Source organism: Rhipicephalus sanguineus, chromosome 7 (assembly GCF_013339695.2).
Source record: "Rhipicephalus sanguineus isolate Rsan-2018 chromosome 7, BIME_Rsan_1.4, whole genome shotgun sequence".
NCBI classification, from domain to species: Eukaryota; Metazoa; Arthropoda; class Arachnida; order Ixodida; family Ixodidae; genus Rhipicephalus; species Rhipicephalus sanguineus.
In genome coordinates, this window is record NC_051182.1 from 7,110,281 (window position 1) to 7,129,833 (window position 19,553).

Below are 19,553 nucleotides of genomic sequence, written 5' to 3' on the forward strand. Positions count from 1 at the left end.
GGTTGAAATCTGCAAAGCACTCTCCTTTGTCGTGGCGTGAAAAGCGCGCGCAAACATCGAGGAGTCGGCGCCGCCGGCGCAACGCGCGGAAGCCACTGAGGGAGCTAAAGAGAAAGAAAACCAGCAAAATCGCGAAGGGAACTTTCGCTCCCAAGGCCACCTACACATGCGCGCGCACAACACGCGAGCGAGGAGCGAGGCGCGCGTGCATGTGGCGGCAGACGTCGTCTGCTCAGGGGCCTCTACTAGCAGTTCGTTTCAAGCGCTGTACGGCCTTAATTCTGACAGTATCTATTAGTAACTGCAGCCAAAATACCTGTTATATATACCGATTGATGTTACAGATATAAATCTTGGAAATTTTACGTTGTACGAGGCGCCATCACGATTTTTATGCGTCGCGTCCATATAAGAGCATGTAAAAGATGGCAACAGGCCGAAAGCGTCATCTGTCGTGCTTCGGCGTAAACCGCGTTCCGCCGTGACGCTATCGCGCCGCCCTCGCGCGCTGCCGCGGCCTAGAGATTCTCCTCCTCAAATACTTCTTTCTCCGTGCCCCAGGGTTACTACGTATGTTCAAAATTCTGTACCATACACTTGTCATTCACTAAACTCCCAGGTTGCTCATACATTCCTCGAATTAATACCGTCCACTCACAGATCGCATCCGCACTTTATCCTAAACTGTTACCTTTTTTCCAAAGCAACCGGTTTCAGAACTAATTGCTCTCATTAAAGCCGCCTCCACTGCTGCAAAGAAAGATCCCCTAATTATCTTAGGGGACTTTAATTGCGCACATGCAGACTGGGGATATATACGGACAAACAAGAGAGGGGCGGCATTATACAACACCCTTCAGATGCAGGGCCTATCCGTATACAACGACTTCAGTACACATACTCGAATCGGCAAGTGTCAGCGCCGACACTAGCCTAGACTACACTTTTGGCCGCAATTTTCCCACACTGGTCTGGAGAAACTCACATGAAACCCTGGGCAGTGATCGCTATATGATTACTATAGAGGTTGAGTTGGTTGAGTTGCCAAAAAACTCAGAAAACACCGTGTCCGGCAGACTAGCTGGGATAATTTTTGTAAACACAGAGAGGCCAAACCACTCGAGTCCCCGTTTACGCTCCACACACGGATGACAGACAGAGCTCAAACAGGATGTCCAGGCTTTCACGGAAAGTTTCGACGCCACCCCCGAGACCATCACTATAGATAGTAGGTTAGCGCACTTACTCCAAGCACAAACTACTATACTCACGCGCTGGAAAACCGAGAAGCCCCAATAGAAGATTGAGACTCAAGCTGGTCCAGCTTCAAAAATAAATAGAAGAACGCAGCGCCGCTCTGAGCAAATCTAATTGGCACCACATATGCGATGGACTGCGAGGTAATCTCTCCTCATCTAGGGCCAGGCTTCTTCTTCGACATATGATAGACCCCCGTCAAACTAAAAAGCAAACGCGGCTTACACTCAAAAGGCTTGCCCATGAAAATCGGCATAATCAACAGGCACTGTTAGACCAACTAAAATCAATTTATACTGCTGTGGGCCAAGCGATATCATATCCCGACTATAGTGGTCCCGAGCAACCTTCCCTCGACTCCCCGATTCAGGAGGCCGAAGTCAGAGCAGCCCTCTTTAAGCTTTACGCTCAGCTCGTGTGTGTTAAGCTGAGGAACTCGACCCCTGGAGAGGACCAAATAACCAATGTCATGCTCAGGAATCTAGATGACCGTTCTATTTCTATTCTTACCGATTACTTGAATGAGTGCTGGGAAAAGAGGGAGATACCAGTGAAATGGAAGCACGCAAAGATAATTTTTATCTTTAAAACGAATGAGCCCATTATTGTCCACAATCTCCGTCCCATCTCCCTTACTTCGTGCCTGGGCAAAGCGTTTGAGCATGTCATTCTCACCCGTCTCACGCTCCACATGGAATCACAGGGACTATATCCCCATAGCATGGTGGGATTTCGATCGCACCTTTCTGCCCAGGATGCCCTGCTGCAGATTCCACACGCCATCCTCAATGGCATGGCACGCCATACAAGAGCAATCCTGGCAGTAGACCTCACCAAAGCGTCTGACAGGGTTACGCACAGTGCGATCCTTCAAGGAATTCAAGAGCTGCAATTGGGACCTAAAACCTATAACTATATCCGGGCCTTCCTAAATGGGCGCACTGCCTCCCTGCATATAGATGACGTAAGAACGCCCCCCTTCCCCCTTGGTAACATTGGCACCCCTCAGGGGGCGGTTTTATCCCCACTCCTTTTTAGTAACACTCTGATCCCCCTGGCTAAAATTCTCAGCCGCATTCCACACTTGGGGCATACACTTTACGCCGACAATATAACGGTTTGGACTGCGTACGGCTCAGATAGTGACATCGAATTAACCCTTCAGGACGCAGCAACAGCTATAGCTACACACGCGGCAAGCATCGACCTTGAATGCTCCCCTACAAAGTCGGCACTCCTCATACTCCGACCGCGCATTGTCCCTACGGCCCCAATCACAATTTATTTGCATAACACTCCCATACCGCAGACCCCTACTCTTCGAATCCTTGGTCTGTACTTGCAGGACACGGGAAAAAACAACATTACTCTGAAGGCACTAAGGCAGTCTACTTACTCCTCATCCAGCTTCTTAGAAGGGTGTCAAATTGACGCGCAGGTCTAGATGACGCAGATAACCTCTAGGTGCTACATGCCTTTGTGCTTAGTCGCATTCTATATGCCTCTCTTTCCTTGAACCTATCCTGCACAGATAAAGACAAAATTAATGCTCTAATCCGCATGACTACCAAAGCAGCGCTTAATCTCCCAAAAAATACTGGCACAGATCGGCTCCTAAAGCTCGGAACGCACAACACAATACAAGAACTGATAGATGCACAGATACAATCGCAGTACATTCACCTGGCTGGGTCCGAAACAGGGCGGCATATACTGGATTCGCTTGGAATCTGTATACCAGCACATACTTCAGAATTAGTTTCGCTCCCTCGTACCATGCGCGCCGCGCTTATCATCAAACCTCACCCTAGGAACGTTCATCTAGAATACCACCAAACCCGCCGCGTTGCGCGAGCAGTAACTTTGCATAAGGACTATGGTACTTTAGAGGATGTGCACTCGGTAGATGCCGCGTGTTGTCCACACCGTTCGGTATCTGTCGCTTACCATCCTTCAGCACCTTCACGCACCTTTTGGACACCCCCTGTACCCCGGAGGAAGCAGATGAAGCTGCTATAGTGTTAGCAATCGCCAAAACCAACGTCACACACATACTTAGCGATTCAAAAACAGCCATTCTTAACTTTGCCCGTGGTCGCGTCCATCCTCCCGCGTGGCAAATATTGAGGCAGTGTACCGTGACTTCAGATAGGCTTATGGAACTCGTATAGGTGCCGGCTCACTCTGGCAATCGCGGAAATGAGGCCGCCGGGAACATAGCCCGAGGATTTATTATCCGGTAAATGGCGACCCCAGCCGGCATTTCTCGAGAGAGCGAACGCACATGTTATCTGCACTCACCCAACAAGCACGCCTTGTCCATCTCCTCTACCCCCCACCCCACCCCCGCCTTTCCCACTCGCAACCAATCATGTGGAGGCGACTCCAGACGCGAACTCTTCCCATCCCTAAGTCCTATGCCACTTCCGCCCCATTTCTCCGGAGTGTTCTCTCTGTGGAGAGTCGGCCCACTCTTTAGAGCACATTCTCTTTGGCTACCCTGCCGATCCTCCCCCGCAGGGGCAGCCCGCCATCAGCACATGGGAGGAATGGGAGGCCCTTCTTGCGCCGCAGGAGCTGGAAGCACAGCTTCGCCATGTGAGCCGGGGTGCCCTGCGTGGTTTGGCCACATAGGCGCAATGTGGCGGCCGTGCGGTAATCCAGGGTCCGTAAAGGGCCCAAACTCACTTACCCAATAAAGATTTTCCTTCTTTCCGTCCTTGCGAGTTGGTAGTTAAGCGTTCATCGCAGAAAGAGCGTTTCCGCAGTCAAGCGCGCCGTTAACGCACGCCGTTCGCTCTCTCTAACCACACGGTGAGGGCTGAGGCGGTGGCAGCCGACGACGATGCACGCCGACACGCCGAGACCATAAGGTGGTTCGCCCCTACAATAAGCAGTCTGGTGGCTAACAACCGCGAACAATTTATTCAATAATTAATGAAAGGTGAATTCCGTCCGCACTGCTCAGAATTCCATTCGCGTCTGCCGATTCTTCCATTACGCCGGCTCGCTTTCTCTGAGCGCGCACACACCCACCCACCCACCCAACCCACACACACACACACACACACACACACACACACACACACACACACACACACACACACACACACACACACACACACACACACACACACACGCGCACACACACACACACACACACACACACACACACACACACACACACACACACACGCGCGCGCGCGCGCGCGCACACACAAACACACACACGCTGTCGACGCTCTACTGTTCTCGTTCCCAGCCAGGCGTCCGTGCTGGCGCGTCTCGCCCATGTCGCTATCAAACTCTCAAGAACAGCAGGTTGCGCTTGTGCAAGGCCATTGTTCAATGCATCGCGGAGACGCGTGGAGAGACGCAAATTGCATGCGCAGTCCTACCTGGAAGCATCTTTAAATGACCGTGGGAACACTACGCGACAAAGAGATTCCTTCTTGCGATACTTGAAAGGCCAGTGTGCAAGTCAGGCACAGCTGTTTCACGACATGCTGGCACGTAATGCTGTTGAGATATCGAATTACCCCCGCTCTGAATTACTCCACCTTGACAAGCACACGAGAAATCATTGGAAGCGGTGCGGCGAAGACGCAATATTTGAGACGAACCAACACAGACAGTCGAAGTGAAGCCGTTGCCAGGCGTCGCCGCTAGTCGGCACCATGATAACACCATTGTTTCGACTGAGGGAACGGGTACGCGGGTGCCGAAGTCACCACGAAGGGTCAGGATACCTTAGAACTTGGGGCCCGACATCCAGGACCATTTTGCTTTCAACGACAACTCTGCAAATATGTACAGTGAGTAAGATGATTACAGACACATCTTCAAATTTCGACTGACGACGCCGCCGAGCCTTCTCTCCGTTTCTTGAAGATACCCCTCCTCCTCTATTGGGGGTGGACGATTGCATGAAGGCAAGGAAGTCCGTAGTTCAGGGACGGCACAGTCCCTTCGGTGCTGCGGCAGCACGTGGGACACCCGGCTTATAACGCGCCGGCATCGTGGTCCTTTCTCCTCCTTTTACAGCGAAAGCTGTTGTGAGATAATTTCAGCGGCCGTTTTTAGCGTCGTAGTTGTCAGCGCCGCCGCCGCCGGTGTCCGTAACCACTATCGCTTGAAATAAGAAAAAAAAACGAAATAAAAAATTCCAGGATGGAATAATGTTCGAACCTGGGCCCTCAGCGTGGGAGCCCAGTATTCAACATCTCAGCCATGCCGGTGCTTGAAACTGCTTTGCAAAAAGGTACTGTAAAGGCTTGATGTCGCGAAGGAACCACATTAGCATATGCAATATAGCGTGGTAGAAGAGTATATAAGCACCAAGCGTCGCACAACGCGAATTCTGTAACCAGGCGTCACACAATGCGAACTGCGCAACGAGTAGGTCGTTGAATGCTTCCAATCCATTACAAAGGGCTCCGCCATAATTGTTTATCGTCATCAGGCACAGCATCAACAAAGTGCGTATAATGCCTTACTTGCGTTTAGCAGGTACCACGACTTTCCGTAGAATGACGAAAAATGGCATAGTGCCTACTTCCCTACTTCTCAAAAATTACGATTTATAGCGTAGTGGGTTCCTCGCAAGTACACTTGTATTGGTTGCCAAGGAAGCCCATAAGCGCATGATCCATTTCCTGGGGATCTCAGTAAAGTTCTTCGCCCCCCCCCCTCTCTCTCCCACGTCAACGCATGTTATACAGCATGACGGTAGAGGGAAATAGCGACCGGGCGTCACCCAATGCAAATTGCATAACTGGTGGGCCGCTTAAAGATTCCAACCCACTACAAAGGGCTGAGCCATAATTCTTCATCGTCATCAGTAGTCGCTTCAACAAAGTGCACATAATGCCTTACAGACGTGTAGCTGGCGCCTCGCTACCCCGCAGAATGACGAATAATGGCTTAGTAGGTGCTTCCCAACTTCACAAAAATTGTGATTTATGGCGTAGTGGGTACTAGTGTACTTGTATTCGTAGCCCCAAGAGAGCTTACAACGGGCTCTAGAAACGCCGCTGTTCCCGCTTTCGCTCTGACTGAGCTGTGATTTCAGCGCAGGCCTGGCATTTTTTTCGTCCGAGGCGCGCCGACTTCCAAGGAGATCTTAAGGCAGGGAAAACCAGCCAGGTAACGGCCACGTTGCATCGCCAGCTGGAAGGAATGCATGGGAAAGTGCGTTCGGCGTGGTTCACGCGGCCGATGCTGATTGCACCTGTACACCTGTGTGCGTTGTTATCCCTGTTTTTCGGAAAATCTTGATCCGGTCACAACAACGCTAAAATCGTCGACGTTATCGTCACTCAGCGCCGGGGGCGTAGCTTGGGGGTCCGCTGAACGTGTCACAGCGCTGTCGATGTCGCAGGGTGCGGAACGTTGAGGTACGCTGTTGGCCCTCGAAATAAAGTAACTTCTACGTAACGGACGCTATTCGTACTTCCGTGTCGGTAGCTCGAGAGTGCTTGCGAGGGATGAGATTCAGAGGCGCGGGAGGCGGCGGTGGCACAGCAGACACTTTATCTTAAACTCGGCAAACCAAACGAGCGCTCAAAATCCATGCAAAAATTAATGCAGCAAACACAAACATAAAAAATGCTATTGCTAGGCTCAGCCTCCAGCGACCATAACAGTCTGGCCAAACTGGCCTTTCGGTCACGTCCGTAATGAAGCGTCCTTAATTTGTACGGTCGGCGGGGCCTCTAGATCAAATTCCTGTTGTCCATGTCGCTTCGTGCTCGCCGTTGCTGTGGCTGATAAGGTCCTGCGGTCGTTGTTGCTCAGAAGCGACTGGATCATCACTTGTTGCCTGTTTCCCGGTCGTCGTCGTGGCCTTCAAGGAAGTGGACGGGCTAGGCTTATCCTCCTCCTCGATCCCCTGTTGCAAGTGAGTCAGAGGCTCAAGTGACGGTGTGGCGCACCGGGGACTTCCTGTGGGTCCGAGCCGTTCTGCCGCCCAGGTTGAGCGTTGCAGGTGCTCCGCAAGCCGCCGTGAAGAGAATGCTGCGACTCCGTGTCAGCCTCACCCGGTTGGTGCCAAGATAGACGTCTACGCCATAGACACTTTAAACTTGAAACTCTTGGTGCTGCATCTCCAGGCCCGGCACGCGCCGCTCTCTTCACCCGTTAGACGCTGGCTTCTTCAACATTCTTCGAACGGTGCCCGACAGGCAATGCCCGTTCTCTCTCGTTGGGTTTTTCGCCACAGCTCGGATTGCGTGCCCCGAGCCCTCCTCTGGCCAATCGCGTGCGTGAACGTTGCAGAGGCGCATAAACCATCGAGGAATTTTGGGCTCCTTGCGTACCATCGAAACTTTACTTATTTATTAGTTATTTATAAATACTGCTGTCTGAATTTCGAGACAAAGCAGGAGTGGGTACATATTTTAATACAAGCAACAAAAGAAAGAAACGCTAAATTATACAAACAGATGAAGATATGATATGGTTGCATAGCTGTACAACAAAATCTTTCATCAGGTGTGAGTACAGATGTTGATGGGAACACAGAAACCGCTAAGACAATGCAAAACAGATTAAAACTAGATGGGTATACTTAGTTTCACAACGAACTCGCCATGAGTCAATGCGCGAAGCGAACCATCCAAGTTGTTCCAGATTTCAACAGTGAATGGAAAAAACGAAAATTTAAAACAGTCAATGTGTGTCCTGAAAGGAATAATGTTTAGTCTGTGTGTGTGCCTAGTAACACGTGTATTAGCGGGTACAAAGGAGAAGGGCGCCTGAATACCGGATGGCGTGTGGTTGGGACGATCTTGTGCAGCAAAATTACGCGTTCGCATTTGCCCCTATGCTCCAAAATCTGCAACGATAAGATGTTATCATGTGATGACGGTGAGAAGCTGCGATCATGATTGAAGATGAATGTGATAGCTTTTTTCGGTATGGATTGATTGATTGATTGATTCTTGTTGATCACTGGCATAAGTAACAGTGCGGTAGAGCACACTGTCATCTGCATATATGCGCAACTTAACGTTGGTGTTACTAATAACACTTACTACATCAATAATGAAAATGACAAGTAACAGAGGTCCGAGCACTGAACCCTGAGACAATCCAGATGTGACTGTTACCGATGAAAAATGCGTGCGATTAAAAGTAACGAACTGAGATCTTAAGTGAAAATAATCAGTGTTCCAGTCTATGAATTTAGACCCTTTTATTATTGCTCGCAGCTTACACAGAAGCTTTTCGTGGCCGACCATGTCAAAAGCTTTCGAATAATCAATGAAAATGGCGTCTAGTTGATCGTGGCTATTGAGTGCAGAAGCTATGTCGTGTGTTGCGTGACCACGGAGAAACCAGAGTGAAAGCCGTGCTGGCTTTGTGAGATAAGATTGTGGAAAGTTAAATACTGTACAATATCCTTGTGAATATTGTGTTCAAGAAGCTTACAGCAAGTCGAAATAAGAGATGTTGGTATATAATTTACTATAAGCTGCTAACCAGATTTATAGCCAGATTGAAATACTGGAACGACGCTGGCAATATTCCAAGCTTTGGGAACAGTTGAAGTGGCCAGAGATTTATTGAATATCACTATAAGATATTGGGCATTTCATTCTGAGTATCTCTTCAAAAACATGTTGGGTATGGCATCAGGTCCCGCAATTTTAGTCGTGTCAATTTTCAGCAACAGGTTATAAAGCCCAGCGTGAGTTACCTCGAGACTCGGCAACGCGTGTTCCGAGCTACGTAAAAAGAAGGACGAGAGCCATCATCTTGGCTGCAGACAGAGTGGAAGTATCTGTCGAAGCCTTAGGAAACGGCGGCAGGATCAGTGCAAGTTTGATCGTTGGTAATGAATGCTGTAGAGTCATGAGAAAAGGGAAGTAATGATTTCCAAAATTTTGATGGGTTATTCATGAACGTTGTTAACGTCGTGTTGTAATAAATTTTTCGCTTCTGTCATTTTTGCCCTTAGCTCAGACTTTAGCAAAAAAAGGAATGGATCGAGGCGGTGTCGCTTGCGCATGCGCTTAATGCGCCGTTTGAGATGGCTTATGTCACGTGTGTAACAAGGATGCTTCGGGTTATGTTTTACACATTTTTGAGGGACGAACTGTGTCACACAGGTGCGCACCAAATTATAAAACTGCTCTAACAATGCATCAACGCTGCATGATTCACTGCTTGCCACGAAACTACCGAAAGAGGTTTCTAACAGTTCTAGAATCGCACGGTGATTAGCCTGCGTGAAATCAGCAACGGTGCTGAATGTCGGGTTACAGGGTTCATGAGTCACGTTCAGCTGCAACAACACACCCTTGCGATCAGATAAACCATCTATTATGTCACACTTAAAGCCAGGTTGCAGCAGTTCTTCGCTAATAAACACAAGGTCCAGAACAGAGTTATGTCTGGTTGGACATTCAACGACTTGCGTTAAGTAAAAAAAATCACACCATCTCCCGCTAAAGGGGACCATGAGGCGATGCGAAGCAGTGTTTCGGCATGTAGAGCCCGCGTTTCAGAGGGGGAGTGGTGAGGGAGGAAATGGGAGAGGGGAAGTGGAGAGTGGGAGAGGAGAGGGGAAGTGGAGAGCGGGAGGGGAAAGAGGGAGGGGAGAGGGGAAGTGGAGAGGGTTCGCGCATGCGCAGTAAGGGTGGTCACGCCGCACACCACCACCACCACCACCAACACCACCGGATTGAACTCCGCTATAAGATGCTTCACATCTAAAACAGCCATGTTAATCAGGAAGTCGCGTATTGCCTTTTTAGGACCTGTTGAAGTTAGCAAGTCCCAAGCAATACAAGGAGTATTGAAATCGCCTGTGATTATCATTTTATAACTATTATTTCGGTTACGGGCTATATATTCTGTACTATGGAAGAATACATTTTCAGAACTGGGTGGACGATAAACAGGACCAATTACAGTCACAAAGCCAGAAAGTTTTATACAACACCAAACAGACTCAGTATTCGGAAGTTCAGGTAGCACTAAAAATTCGATGCCTTTCCTAATAAAAACAGCAACACCACCACTTTTGCTAAATTCTCTACCATTTCTTATGCCCGAATAAGCTGGCGGCAAAATTCCTAATCCGATTTTGCGTAATTGAGGGGTGGTGACACTATACTAGCCAGTTGAAATCCTGAACCTTGTTAAGCAGACTGCGAGCATTTAGGTTCAGAAGGCTTAGCTTCTGTTCACTCCTGAGTGACTCTGTGCCCCTAGAAACGGTGGCACGAGGAGCCTGAACAAGTGTTTTGCGAACATTGTCGCACGTGTAACGAACGCTGTCTACTATCAAGGAATCGTTTTGTAATCTGTATTTAACTGCCTGCTTACGGATATCAACCCACAATCCCACAAGTTTTAGGGGCGAAGCTCCTTATGCCGTGGGTCGGTCCACCCTCCGTTTGTTTGTTTGTAGTAGCCACCTCCAGTTCGTGAAGTGCTCACTAGATGGCGTTGGTGGCGCTCGCTCCATTTGTACTATACAGGTTGGCGATGCAAGCAGTAAAAATGAAAATAGAAAAGTGGTCAGAACACAACGATATTTTGGGAGAGCTCCAGAATGGATTTCGAGTCGACAGGCGGTTAGACGATAACCTATTTGTTCTCACTCAGTGTATAGAAATATCTAAAATAGAAAATAGGCCCTTATACGTGGCTTTTCTAGACATCACTGGGGCGTACGACAACGTTAATCAGGAAATTTGGTGGGATATATTGAAAGGAATTGGCATAGGCGACGACTGTATACAGCTTTTGAGGGAGATATACCGAGAAAATACAGTTTGCATAGAATGGGGAGGAATGAATAGCAAAGAGAACGATGAGATTAGCAAGGGGCTGAGACAGGGATGTCCTTTGTCCCCGCTGTTATTCATGCTGTACATGGTGAATGTGGAAGAAGCGCTAGAAAGTAGCAACTTTGGTTTTAATCTGTCACACAAACAGGGCGGCGTGATGATTGAGCAGAAGCTTCCAGGATTATTTTACGCTGACGATATCGTCTTATTTGCTGACACCCGAGGGGATATACAGCAGCTGGCGGATATACGCGGAAGGGAAGGGGAAGCTCTAGGACTAGGATTTAGTGTAAGCAAAATGTGGATTGATGGTATTCAATGACCCTTGTGATCAGGCAGTGTCAATACAGGGCCAAGAAATACCGACCGTAAGCGAATACAAGTACCTCGGAGTATGGATAAATGAGGGTGACAGGTACATGGAGGTACAGCAAAAAGCCTCGGCAGCAAAACGAAAGAGGAAGGCTGCAATAATGAAGCACAGAGCGTTGTGGGGATACAATAGGCACGAGGTGCTTCGAGGTCTGTGGAAAGGTGTAATGGTTCCGGGGCTTACATTTCGGAACTCAGTGGTGTGCATGAGGGCAGAGTTGTTATCGGGAATGGATATAAATCAAAGGACTGTGGGACGCCTCGCGTTGGGTGCTCACGGGAAGGCGACAAATGAGGCTTTAAAGGGCGATATGGGATGGGCAGGTTTTGAGGCGAGGGAGGCTCAGAGCAAAATAAAGTTCGAAGAAAGGCTAGGGAATATGAAGCAGAGTAGATGGGCAGAGAAGGTGTTCAGTTATTTGTGCAGGAAGAGCGTGGACACACAGTGGAGAAAAAGAACTAGGCGGCTCACAAGTAAATATACGGCTGGTAGTGTAAGCAGTATGTCAACAAAGAGCGTTAAGCGAAAAGTCAGAGAGGCGGAGGCGATTTACGGGAGGGCAGCTATGGAGAAAAAACTGGCTTTCAGTAAATACCGAAAGGGCAGAAATGAAATAAGGAGGAAGGCATTTTACAATAACTCAAGGGGATGCGCTTTGCTGTTTGAAGCAAGATCGAGTTGCCTTAGAACGGGTAGTCATAAAGCGAGATTCAGTAAAGAAGAAGAGCAATGCACGTGCTGCGGGGAAGATAAGGAAACGGCGGAGCATGTTCTGATTGAATGTGGAGACATCCACCCGGTTTTACGTTTGGGCACGGGCCTACATGATCCCTTTTGTTTTAGAGAGGACAATGGAAAGCTGAACACACCCGCGATTGAAATAAGTAAGAGACGGTTAGAGTATTGGTGGCAGAAAATAGGAGAGAAAGGGCAAAAATAAATATTGGAAAAAAATAAGGACATTCTGCCATAATGGGCAGAGAACGGAGCTGAAAACTTAAGTTTTTTTTTGTGGAGTAAGATAGTTCTAATTGAAGTAAAGACACTAGTCCACCACTACGAAAAAGAATAGTGAAGGGTTTCTTTTTTGTCGCGCCTGGTGCCACACTTGTCACCGCCCGATTATAAAGGGGACGCTCATAGGATCCATCCATATATATATATATATATATATATATACATATATATATATATATATATATATATATATATATATATATATATATATATATATATATATATATATATATATATATATATATATAGTAGTGGGAAAATAATCAAGCGGACCCCGATAGAATAAGAAATGAAGAAAGAAACTACGACTTTCGTTGATTCGGCACTGTATATTTTTACTACCGTTTCGTCTGGTGGACCAGACTTTGTCATATATATATATATATATATATATATATATATATATATATATATATATATAATTGCGCATAATATCGCTAGATGGTGCTAGCTTTAGTATAGTTCGATAGGAACCAGAGGAATTGGTTGGAGAAGGCGGCAAAGAAGAGGCTGGAAGAAGAGGTAGAAGAAGCCAGGAGGAATGTAAATAAAATGGCTGAAAGCAAACTGCTTTCGTTGGAACTTTGCATGCCCACGTAGACGATGTGGAACGGGAACCCATACTTACTGCGGTGGACGTTCTCTGTCTTACCGAGACGTGGAACGCCAAAAGACCGTATGTCAAAGGATACGTTCCAGCCGTGTGCATCGATGATGCAGAGCGTCCTGCAGGTGGTGTGGCCGTGTACGTCAAACAAACAGAAAAGGCGTAAGATGTGGCACTACTACCAACGACCCAGGAGCCACACCGGTGAATATGCTGCCATCGATTTTGATGGATGCATCATGACCATGTACCTTGCACCCAATTTGTCGAGTGGGAATATCAAGATATTCACTGACACCGCATTGTGTAAATATGACAAGGACCAGAATAGACCATTTGTGTTAGTTGGTGACCTGAATGTCGATATTACCGAAAAGAACAATGAGTGGTTAATACAACATATGGCAGGCAAATATGCTCTCACGCGCACGTCCTTTGATCATATGAAACCAACGATCATCCGAGGGACGTGTGCACACGTGCTATTTTAAAATTCCAATTGCAACCCGCACAGGAACCGCTATCCCTTCATTTCACAGGCCATAAAGACGTGATAATGAAGGGACAACGCAAGTCAAGCATCATCTAATTAGGAAAAATAAAAGTTTAATGTTTTTAATATACACAAAGTGTTCCTCACTCTTTATATGATGATTGATGGGGCGTTACACGGAAGATTCAAGGTTTACCGATGATATCCTCCGGAGTTTCACCCCACACATCATCATTCATCACGTGGATATGCTGTGAATTTTTTTTGCGCATTTGCCGTACGCGTGCAAAAAAATCTTCGTTAATGTATATGTTGGTTCCTTTCAGCTTTCTGGCATTCTTAAGAATTTCAAGCTTGGTTGTACATCTTACAGTCAAGCTGTTCAAGATGTACATTGTACATCTTGAGCGATCCCTTGCACTTTCTGAACGGGAGCCGTGATCCGACAGCGAAGTCAGAACGACAGCTGGCTGAACAATTAAGGACACTGCGCAACAAAGGAACCATAGGTCAAACGTTGTACCGCCGACTATTTTCTTCGGATGGTGCCACTCCAACAATTTATTGGCTGCCCAAGGTGCACAAAGACAGTTGTCCTTACCGTCCTATTGTTTCGTTCATTGGATCACCAGCTTCCAACTTGTCGAAGTTTTTGGTTGGATTGCTGAGGCCGTTTACCGAGGACAATACCAGGTCAGTTAAAAACTCTCTCCAATTTGTAACCGATGAACGCACGCAGTATCTTGATTATTACGATGTGATGGTGTCTTTTGATGTTGTTTCCTTGTTTAAAATGTCCCTGTCGTCCTGGCCATTGAGGCGGCGGAGGCCCGTTTGAAAGAAAATCGTAATTTACAAAGTCGGACGTCCATGTCGGTGGAGGAGATCGTAATTTTGCTGCGATTTTGCTTGAAGCAAAGCCTATTTCAGTTTCGCCAACGCGATTTACCATAAAATTGAAGGGTACCGTATGGAAAGTCCTGTTTCCGTGGACCATGGCAATCCTAGTGATGGAGCACGTCGAAACGCGTGTGCTGGACGCACTGCCCTTTCAGGCGAAAATGTACTGTAGGTACGTGGCTTACACGTTTGTTATCCTGAAAAGCGGAAATATGGAGGCGTTCCACGAGGCGCTAAACCGCGTGCACCACGCCATTCAGTTCACGTGCGAAACAGAGAAAGACAATGTCGTGCCTGTTTTCGATGTGCTTGTAAGTAGGGCCGATAATGGCAGGGGGGAAACGACAGCTTACCGGAAGCAGTGGGACAACGAAAGTTTTTTCTCCTTTGAACCTCATCATCCGACCAAACACAAACGGTCCGTCATGAGGACTTCCTTGTCGCATTCTGATGCGGTGTCTTCTAATTGGCAGTTGCGGCTGCATGAAGTGGAAAACGTATTTGGTGCACTGGAACAGCGACATTATCCCAGAATGTTTATTAACGACACCCAGAAGCGCATGCGAAAAAGAACGAGGAGTGCGCCACGAGAAAAGACGGCGTCCATTTTGTCTATTCCTTACGTTCAAGATATATCCGACACTGTTCGGAGAGCCTTGCAGCCGCTGGGCATAGAAACCGTTTTTAATCCTCATTACACCTTGGGACACGTGTTCACTAAGCCGAAAGACCGCACACTTGCGAACGAGCAAAGCGGGCTCGTCTACAAAGTATAATGCAGGGACTGTGACGCTATTTACATCGGCGAAACAGGCAGGAAACGATCAACAAGGCTCAAGGAACACAAAGGGGACGTCGCTAATGCCACCTATGCCACGTGTTCCAAGACAGAGCTCGTCGAACAATGCTGGACAACAGGGCATACCTTCGACTTCATGAAAAAGAAGAACGGCTATTTGGGCTAGTTGGTGCGACGACGCTGGCTCGGGAACAAAGGTGGGGGCAAAGAAAACTCCTGGAATCGTGGTTCATCCATCGTTACCAATCGGCTTGCAACAACAACCGCGGCCACCTAACGGACATATATAGAGGCATATGTGACTGACAGTGCACTGTGCGACCTCCGTTCAGTGGGTGCCAGTGTATGCTGATGATGCCACCCGCAAAGCTGCCGAAGCGTCTGTGTAATTTTATTATACTTTTGTTGCGTGAAGTCGGAGTGAATATTTTAGAATCATGGACTCACCCGGCTTTTGGAACATTCTTGCATTTATCCTGTCACAGTAGTGGAGCAAAACATAGGCTTGTATAGTATAGTACAGCAAAGGGGTCGGAAAGGGAAGTGAGGCTGAGGAGGAGAGCAAGGAATAAGAGAGAGAGAGTAAAGCATAGCGTAAAAAGAAAGAGAAATTCCGAGAAAGACAGGGAAGAACAGAACAGAAAAGGAATACAGAAAGAGAATAAATACATGGAGAGAAAGATATAGGCAGGAGTATACGGGGAAAGAAAGAGCAAACGAGAAATGCACTCTAAAGAAATCTAGTATTGCGGTAGTATTTCAGCTGCCCAACTATAATCGTCGTTGGGGCCTGCTGGCGCTTTCTTTCTTGAAAATCCGGCTTACGCCGCTTCCCTATCAAGAATGCTGGCTGACGCTGACAGCGCGTACGCCACTCGTGGCGAGTAAGTGCCGAGACCGCGGTGATAACGAAGAAAAGTACGCAGGTAGATGATGATTGGAGTTGTGTGGCAGAAATATTCCCCAAATACGCAGCTCTTTCTTAGAGTGTAGAGAGAGAGAGAAATACGGAAAGAAAAAAAGAAAGTGAAGAAAGAAAAAAGTCACAGTTTCACCGCGTGGGCGAAGCAATGAATGCGATAGCAACGAATTGTAATGTGCGAAGTGAGGCTCGCAGCTAACTTTTTTGGATCCGATTTCGCGTAACTCTACAACGCTGGTGTGAGAGAATACGGCCGCTCCAGGGAGAAATGCTCTTTCTGCAAAGTCTCTTCCCGCTGAGAGCGTAGCACATAGAATGTGGTATGCGAGCCGCCCTGTGATAGCGCGCGCACCAGTGACCGCGACCGCGCCCTTGGAATCAAGAGCTATGTTGCTGTTCGAGTGAATACTACCCCCCCCCCCCCGCCTGGCGTATTTTCATCCTCGTTCAAGCCGGACGTTTCCTCTCTGCTTGGACGCAAGGCCTCCCGAGTGGGGTGATGTTATCGCAGGCGCCCTCCGAGCGACGGAGATGGGCGGCTCGTTTGATCTCTGCTTCAGCCGTATTCATCGCCCCCGCTCGCGCGCTTTTACCCTCGGTAGAACATACGGTGCGCGGGCGGATCTCATCAATTTAGACTTTATACCGGACATGACGGCGACAGCAGAAAAACCGTCGAGAGGGTCCATAAAATTGAGACCGCAATAAAAGAAAGATGGAACCGGGAAGAAATATATTTGGAGAGAAAGAAAGAAGTTGAAAGAGAAAGAGGCAAAAAAGTCACTCAAAAAATGAGAGCAAAGGAAAGAAAGAGATGAGAAAAGAAAGAGAAAATGAAATAGCAACAAAGAAAACCGCTCAGCTCCGCATTTCCTTCGGGCTTGGTACCACTAGTTCGAAGCTGCCTTACTATTTTTTTTTGTAAATGGGGCCGCCGTACTTAATTTGAAGGCGGCGCCGGAGCTTTTAGCCCTGTGTATGAAAACATCGTGCAGCGGCAAGAAAAGTTTCTCGGAAACATCAGCGCTTATAAAAGTCGTGAAGGCAGAACATTTGCACACTTATCATGGATTACCTTTTTCCAGAGATGAAATTGAGAACGACAGAGTATCCAAATAACCGTAAGGGATTTATATTAAATGAAGGTGTGAGGCACACACACAGAAGAAGTGAACCAGGTCGGCGTTTGTGTGCTCTTGTGTCTGTGCTCCACGCTTTCCACTCGATCAGGGTAAAACTCGTAGTCCAAAAATAAACAAATATTTATGAAGAAGAACTTGGTTGGATTGATGGGACACTTTTGCACGCTGGTTTTACGCAGTGGACGAGGACGACCGGTGTAACCGGACCGTGGATATATACCAAGGTGTGGAGAGCCCTCCGGTGACCGAGCGCAACCGAGGTCGACCACTCCACTGTACTTACCGCATTCGAGTGAGACCTGCTCGTGATGACTGGGTAGTTTTTGTCCGCTTCATTAGACTGCGCATTGGTGAGCCATCGGATGACCGCCAAAGGTAGGTGAAAGTGAGAAGGTCTCAAAGAAAGAAAACCTTTTTTTAAATGCGAAGCGTATTTAGCGAACTTCTGCGACTATCTATCTATCTATCTATCTATCTATCTATCTATCTATCTATCTATCTATCTATCTATCTATCTATCTATCTATCTATCTATCTATCTATCTATCTATCTATCTATCTATCTATCTATCTATCTATCTATCTATCTGTCTCTCTGTCTGTCTGTCTGTCTGTCTGTCTGTCTGTCTGTCTGTCTGTCTGTCTGTCTGTCTGTCTGTCTGTCTGTCTGTCTGTCTGTCTGTCTGTCTGTCTAGCCGCCTACGACTTTGTGCTCTCTTGGCCGTTTCGGTAATTGGATGTATACCAAAAGTGGTATGGCGTGACGTGACTACATGACGAACATAAATGACAGGGTCATAACATGAAAATAACGACATGCGTGTCATGAACGCCATGATTTACATGCCAAGGTCTTGGTGCTCTTGCTGTCGTTCCGCTAGGTTTATACATACCAAAATTGGTATTGCTCCACGTGACTGTATCAATTACATAAATGACAAGTAATGACATAAAAACCACGGTATATCCCATGTACAGCATGGTTTACGTGCCACGCTCATGGTGCGCTCGCGGCCATTTCATTCACTACATATATACCAATATTGATATTTTTTATTCAGGGACCCTAAATGGCCAGAAGGCATTACAGAGGAGGGAATTGCAGTGCATGAGGCAAATAATACATAAAATACGCACTAAACAAGAACATATTTAGAACAACAAGAATTAATAAACATGAAATGATGTAAAGACAACCACGTATGACAGTATTATACTAGCCCTAAAAAACCGCAGTCACACGGTACAGGTTCATTGTATAATTGAAGCGCTTAACATTAATCATCAGCAGTACCACATGAAAATGATAAAGAGCACTGAATGAAACAAGGCAAGAGAAACAATAATAAGCATACTTTACGGAGCGTAAAACAAATTACAAATTGAACCGGTACGTCAAGAGATGCAATGTAAATAAACACCAGTGATGGGGGGAAAGAATATTTGTTTTGGCTTCTGCTTTCTTTTATCGCTTATTTTCGTTAGAGGGGAGGGACACGTGTTCCCAATAACCATTTGCTCCGAGTAATAGAAATGACTTTCAACTATTTACAAATGAGCCATGATTCACAATGCATGCAATGTCTGCAGAGACAACATTCCATTCAAGGATGGCAAGGAGAAGCGGCGAGCAAAAGAACGTATTAGTGCGGGCGAAAACCGACTCAGTTTTCTGCTGGTGATCGAGTCGCGAAGATACATGGCAAGATGGCCCCATATTGAAGGTATCGTGGGACGACTGAATGTAGTGAAGCTTATGAAAGGAGGACAATATTAACATTAACCTGCGCTCTTTTAGTGGTACTAAATTAAGTGAAGAATTGATTTCAGATACACTTGATGTACGTTAGTAGTTTTTTGTGATCAAGCGAGCAGCCTTATTTTGTAGAGGCTCCAGTTTCTGTTTGAGGTAGGCCTGATCGGGATTCCAGATCGAGAAGGCGTAATAAATTTTAGAGCCTCCCAGGGTCTTATAAGTAAGAAGTATAGTCTCTGAGTTAGCCGGATGCGAATTTCGCCTTGTGAAGCCAAGTGATCTGGATGCTTGACTAAGAAATGTGTCTATACGGGCGTTCCATGACAGGCCTGATGACAACTGAACACGTATGTTATTGTGGATATATACTGCATGGGCATGTTTTTCAATCTGTAATCGCATTACACAGAATTAGCTGTAGCACGGCCACTGGATAAAAAGCGCACGGGTACGGCCTGCCGTGTGCTCCGAAACCGGCGTGAGCTGG

General features: G+C 47.1%; 1 protein-coding gene across 1 annotated transcript in view; it reads left to right on the forward strand.

Moving 5' to 3' along the window:
* Nucleotides 1–19,553, forward strand: part of LOC125759288 (uncharacterized) — a 220,868-nt gene that overhangs the window by 8,547 nt on the left and 192,768 nt on the right. The window contains exons 3-5 of the mRNA XM_049417700.1: nucleotides 2,012–2,107; nucleotides 3,778–3,877; nucleotides 17,490–17,685. Of these exons, the coding sequence (XP_049273657.1) occupies nucleotides 2,012–2,107; nucleotides 3,778–3,877; nucleotides 17,490–17,685 (392 nt within the window). The remainder of the gene's footprint in view (nucleotides 1–2,011; nucleotides 2,108–3,777; nucleotides 3,878–17,489; nucleotides 17,686–19,553) is intronic.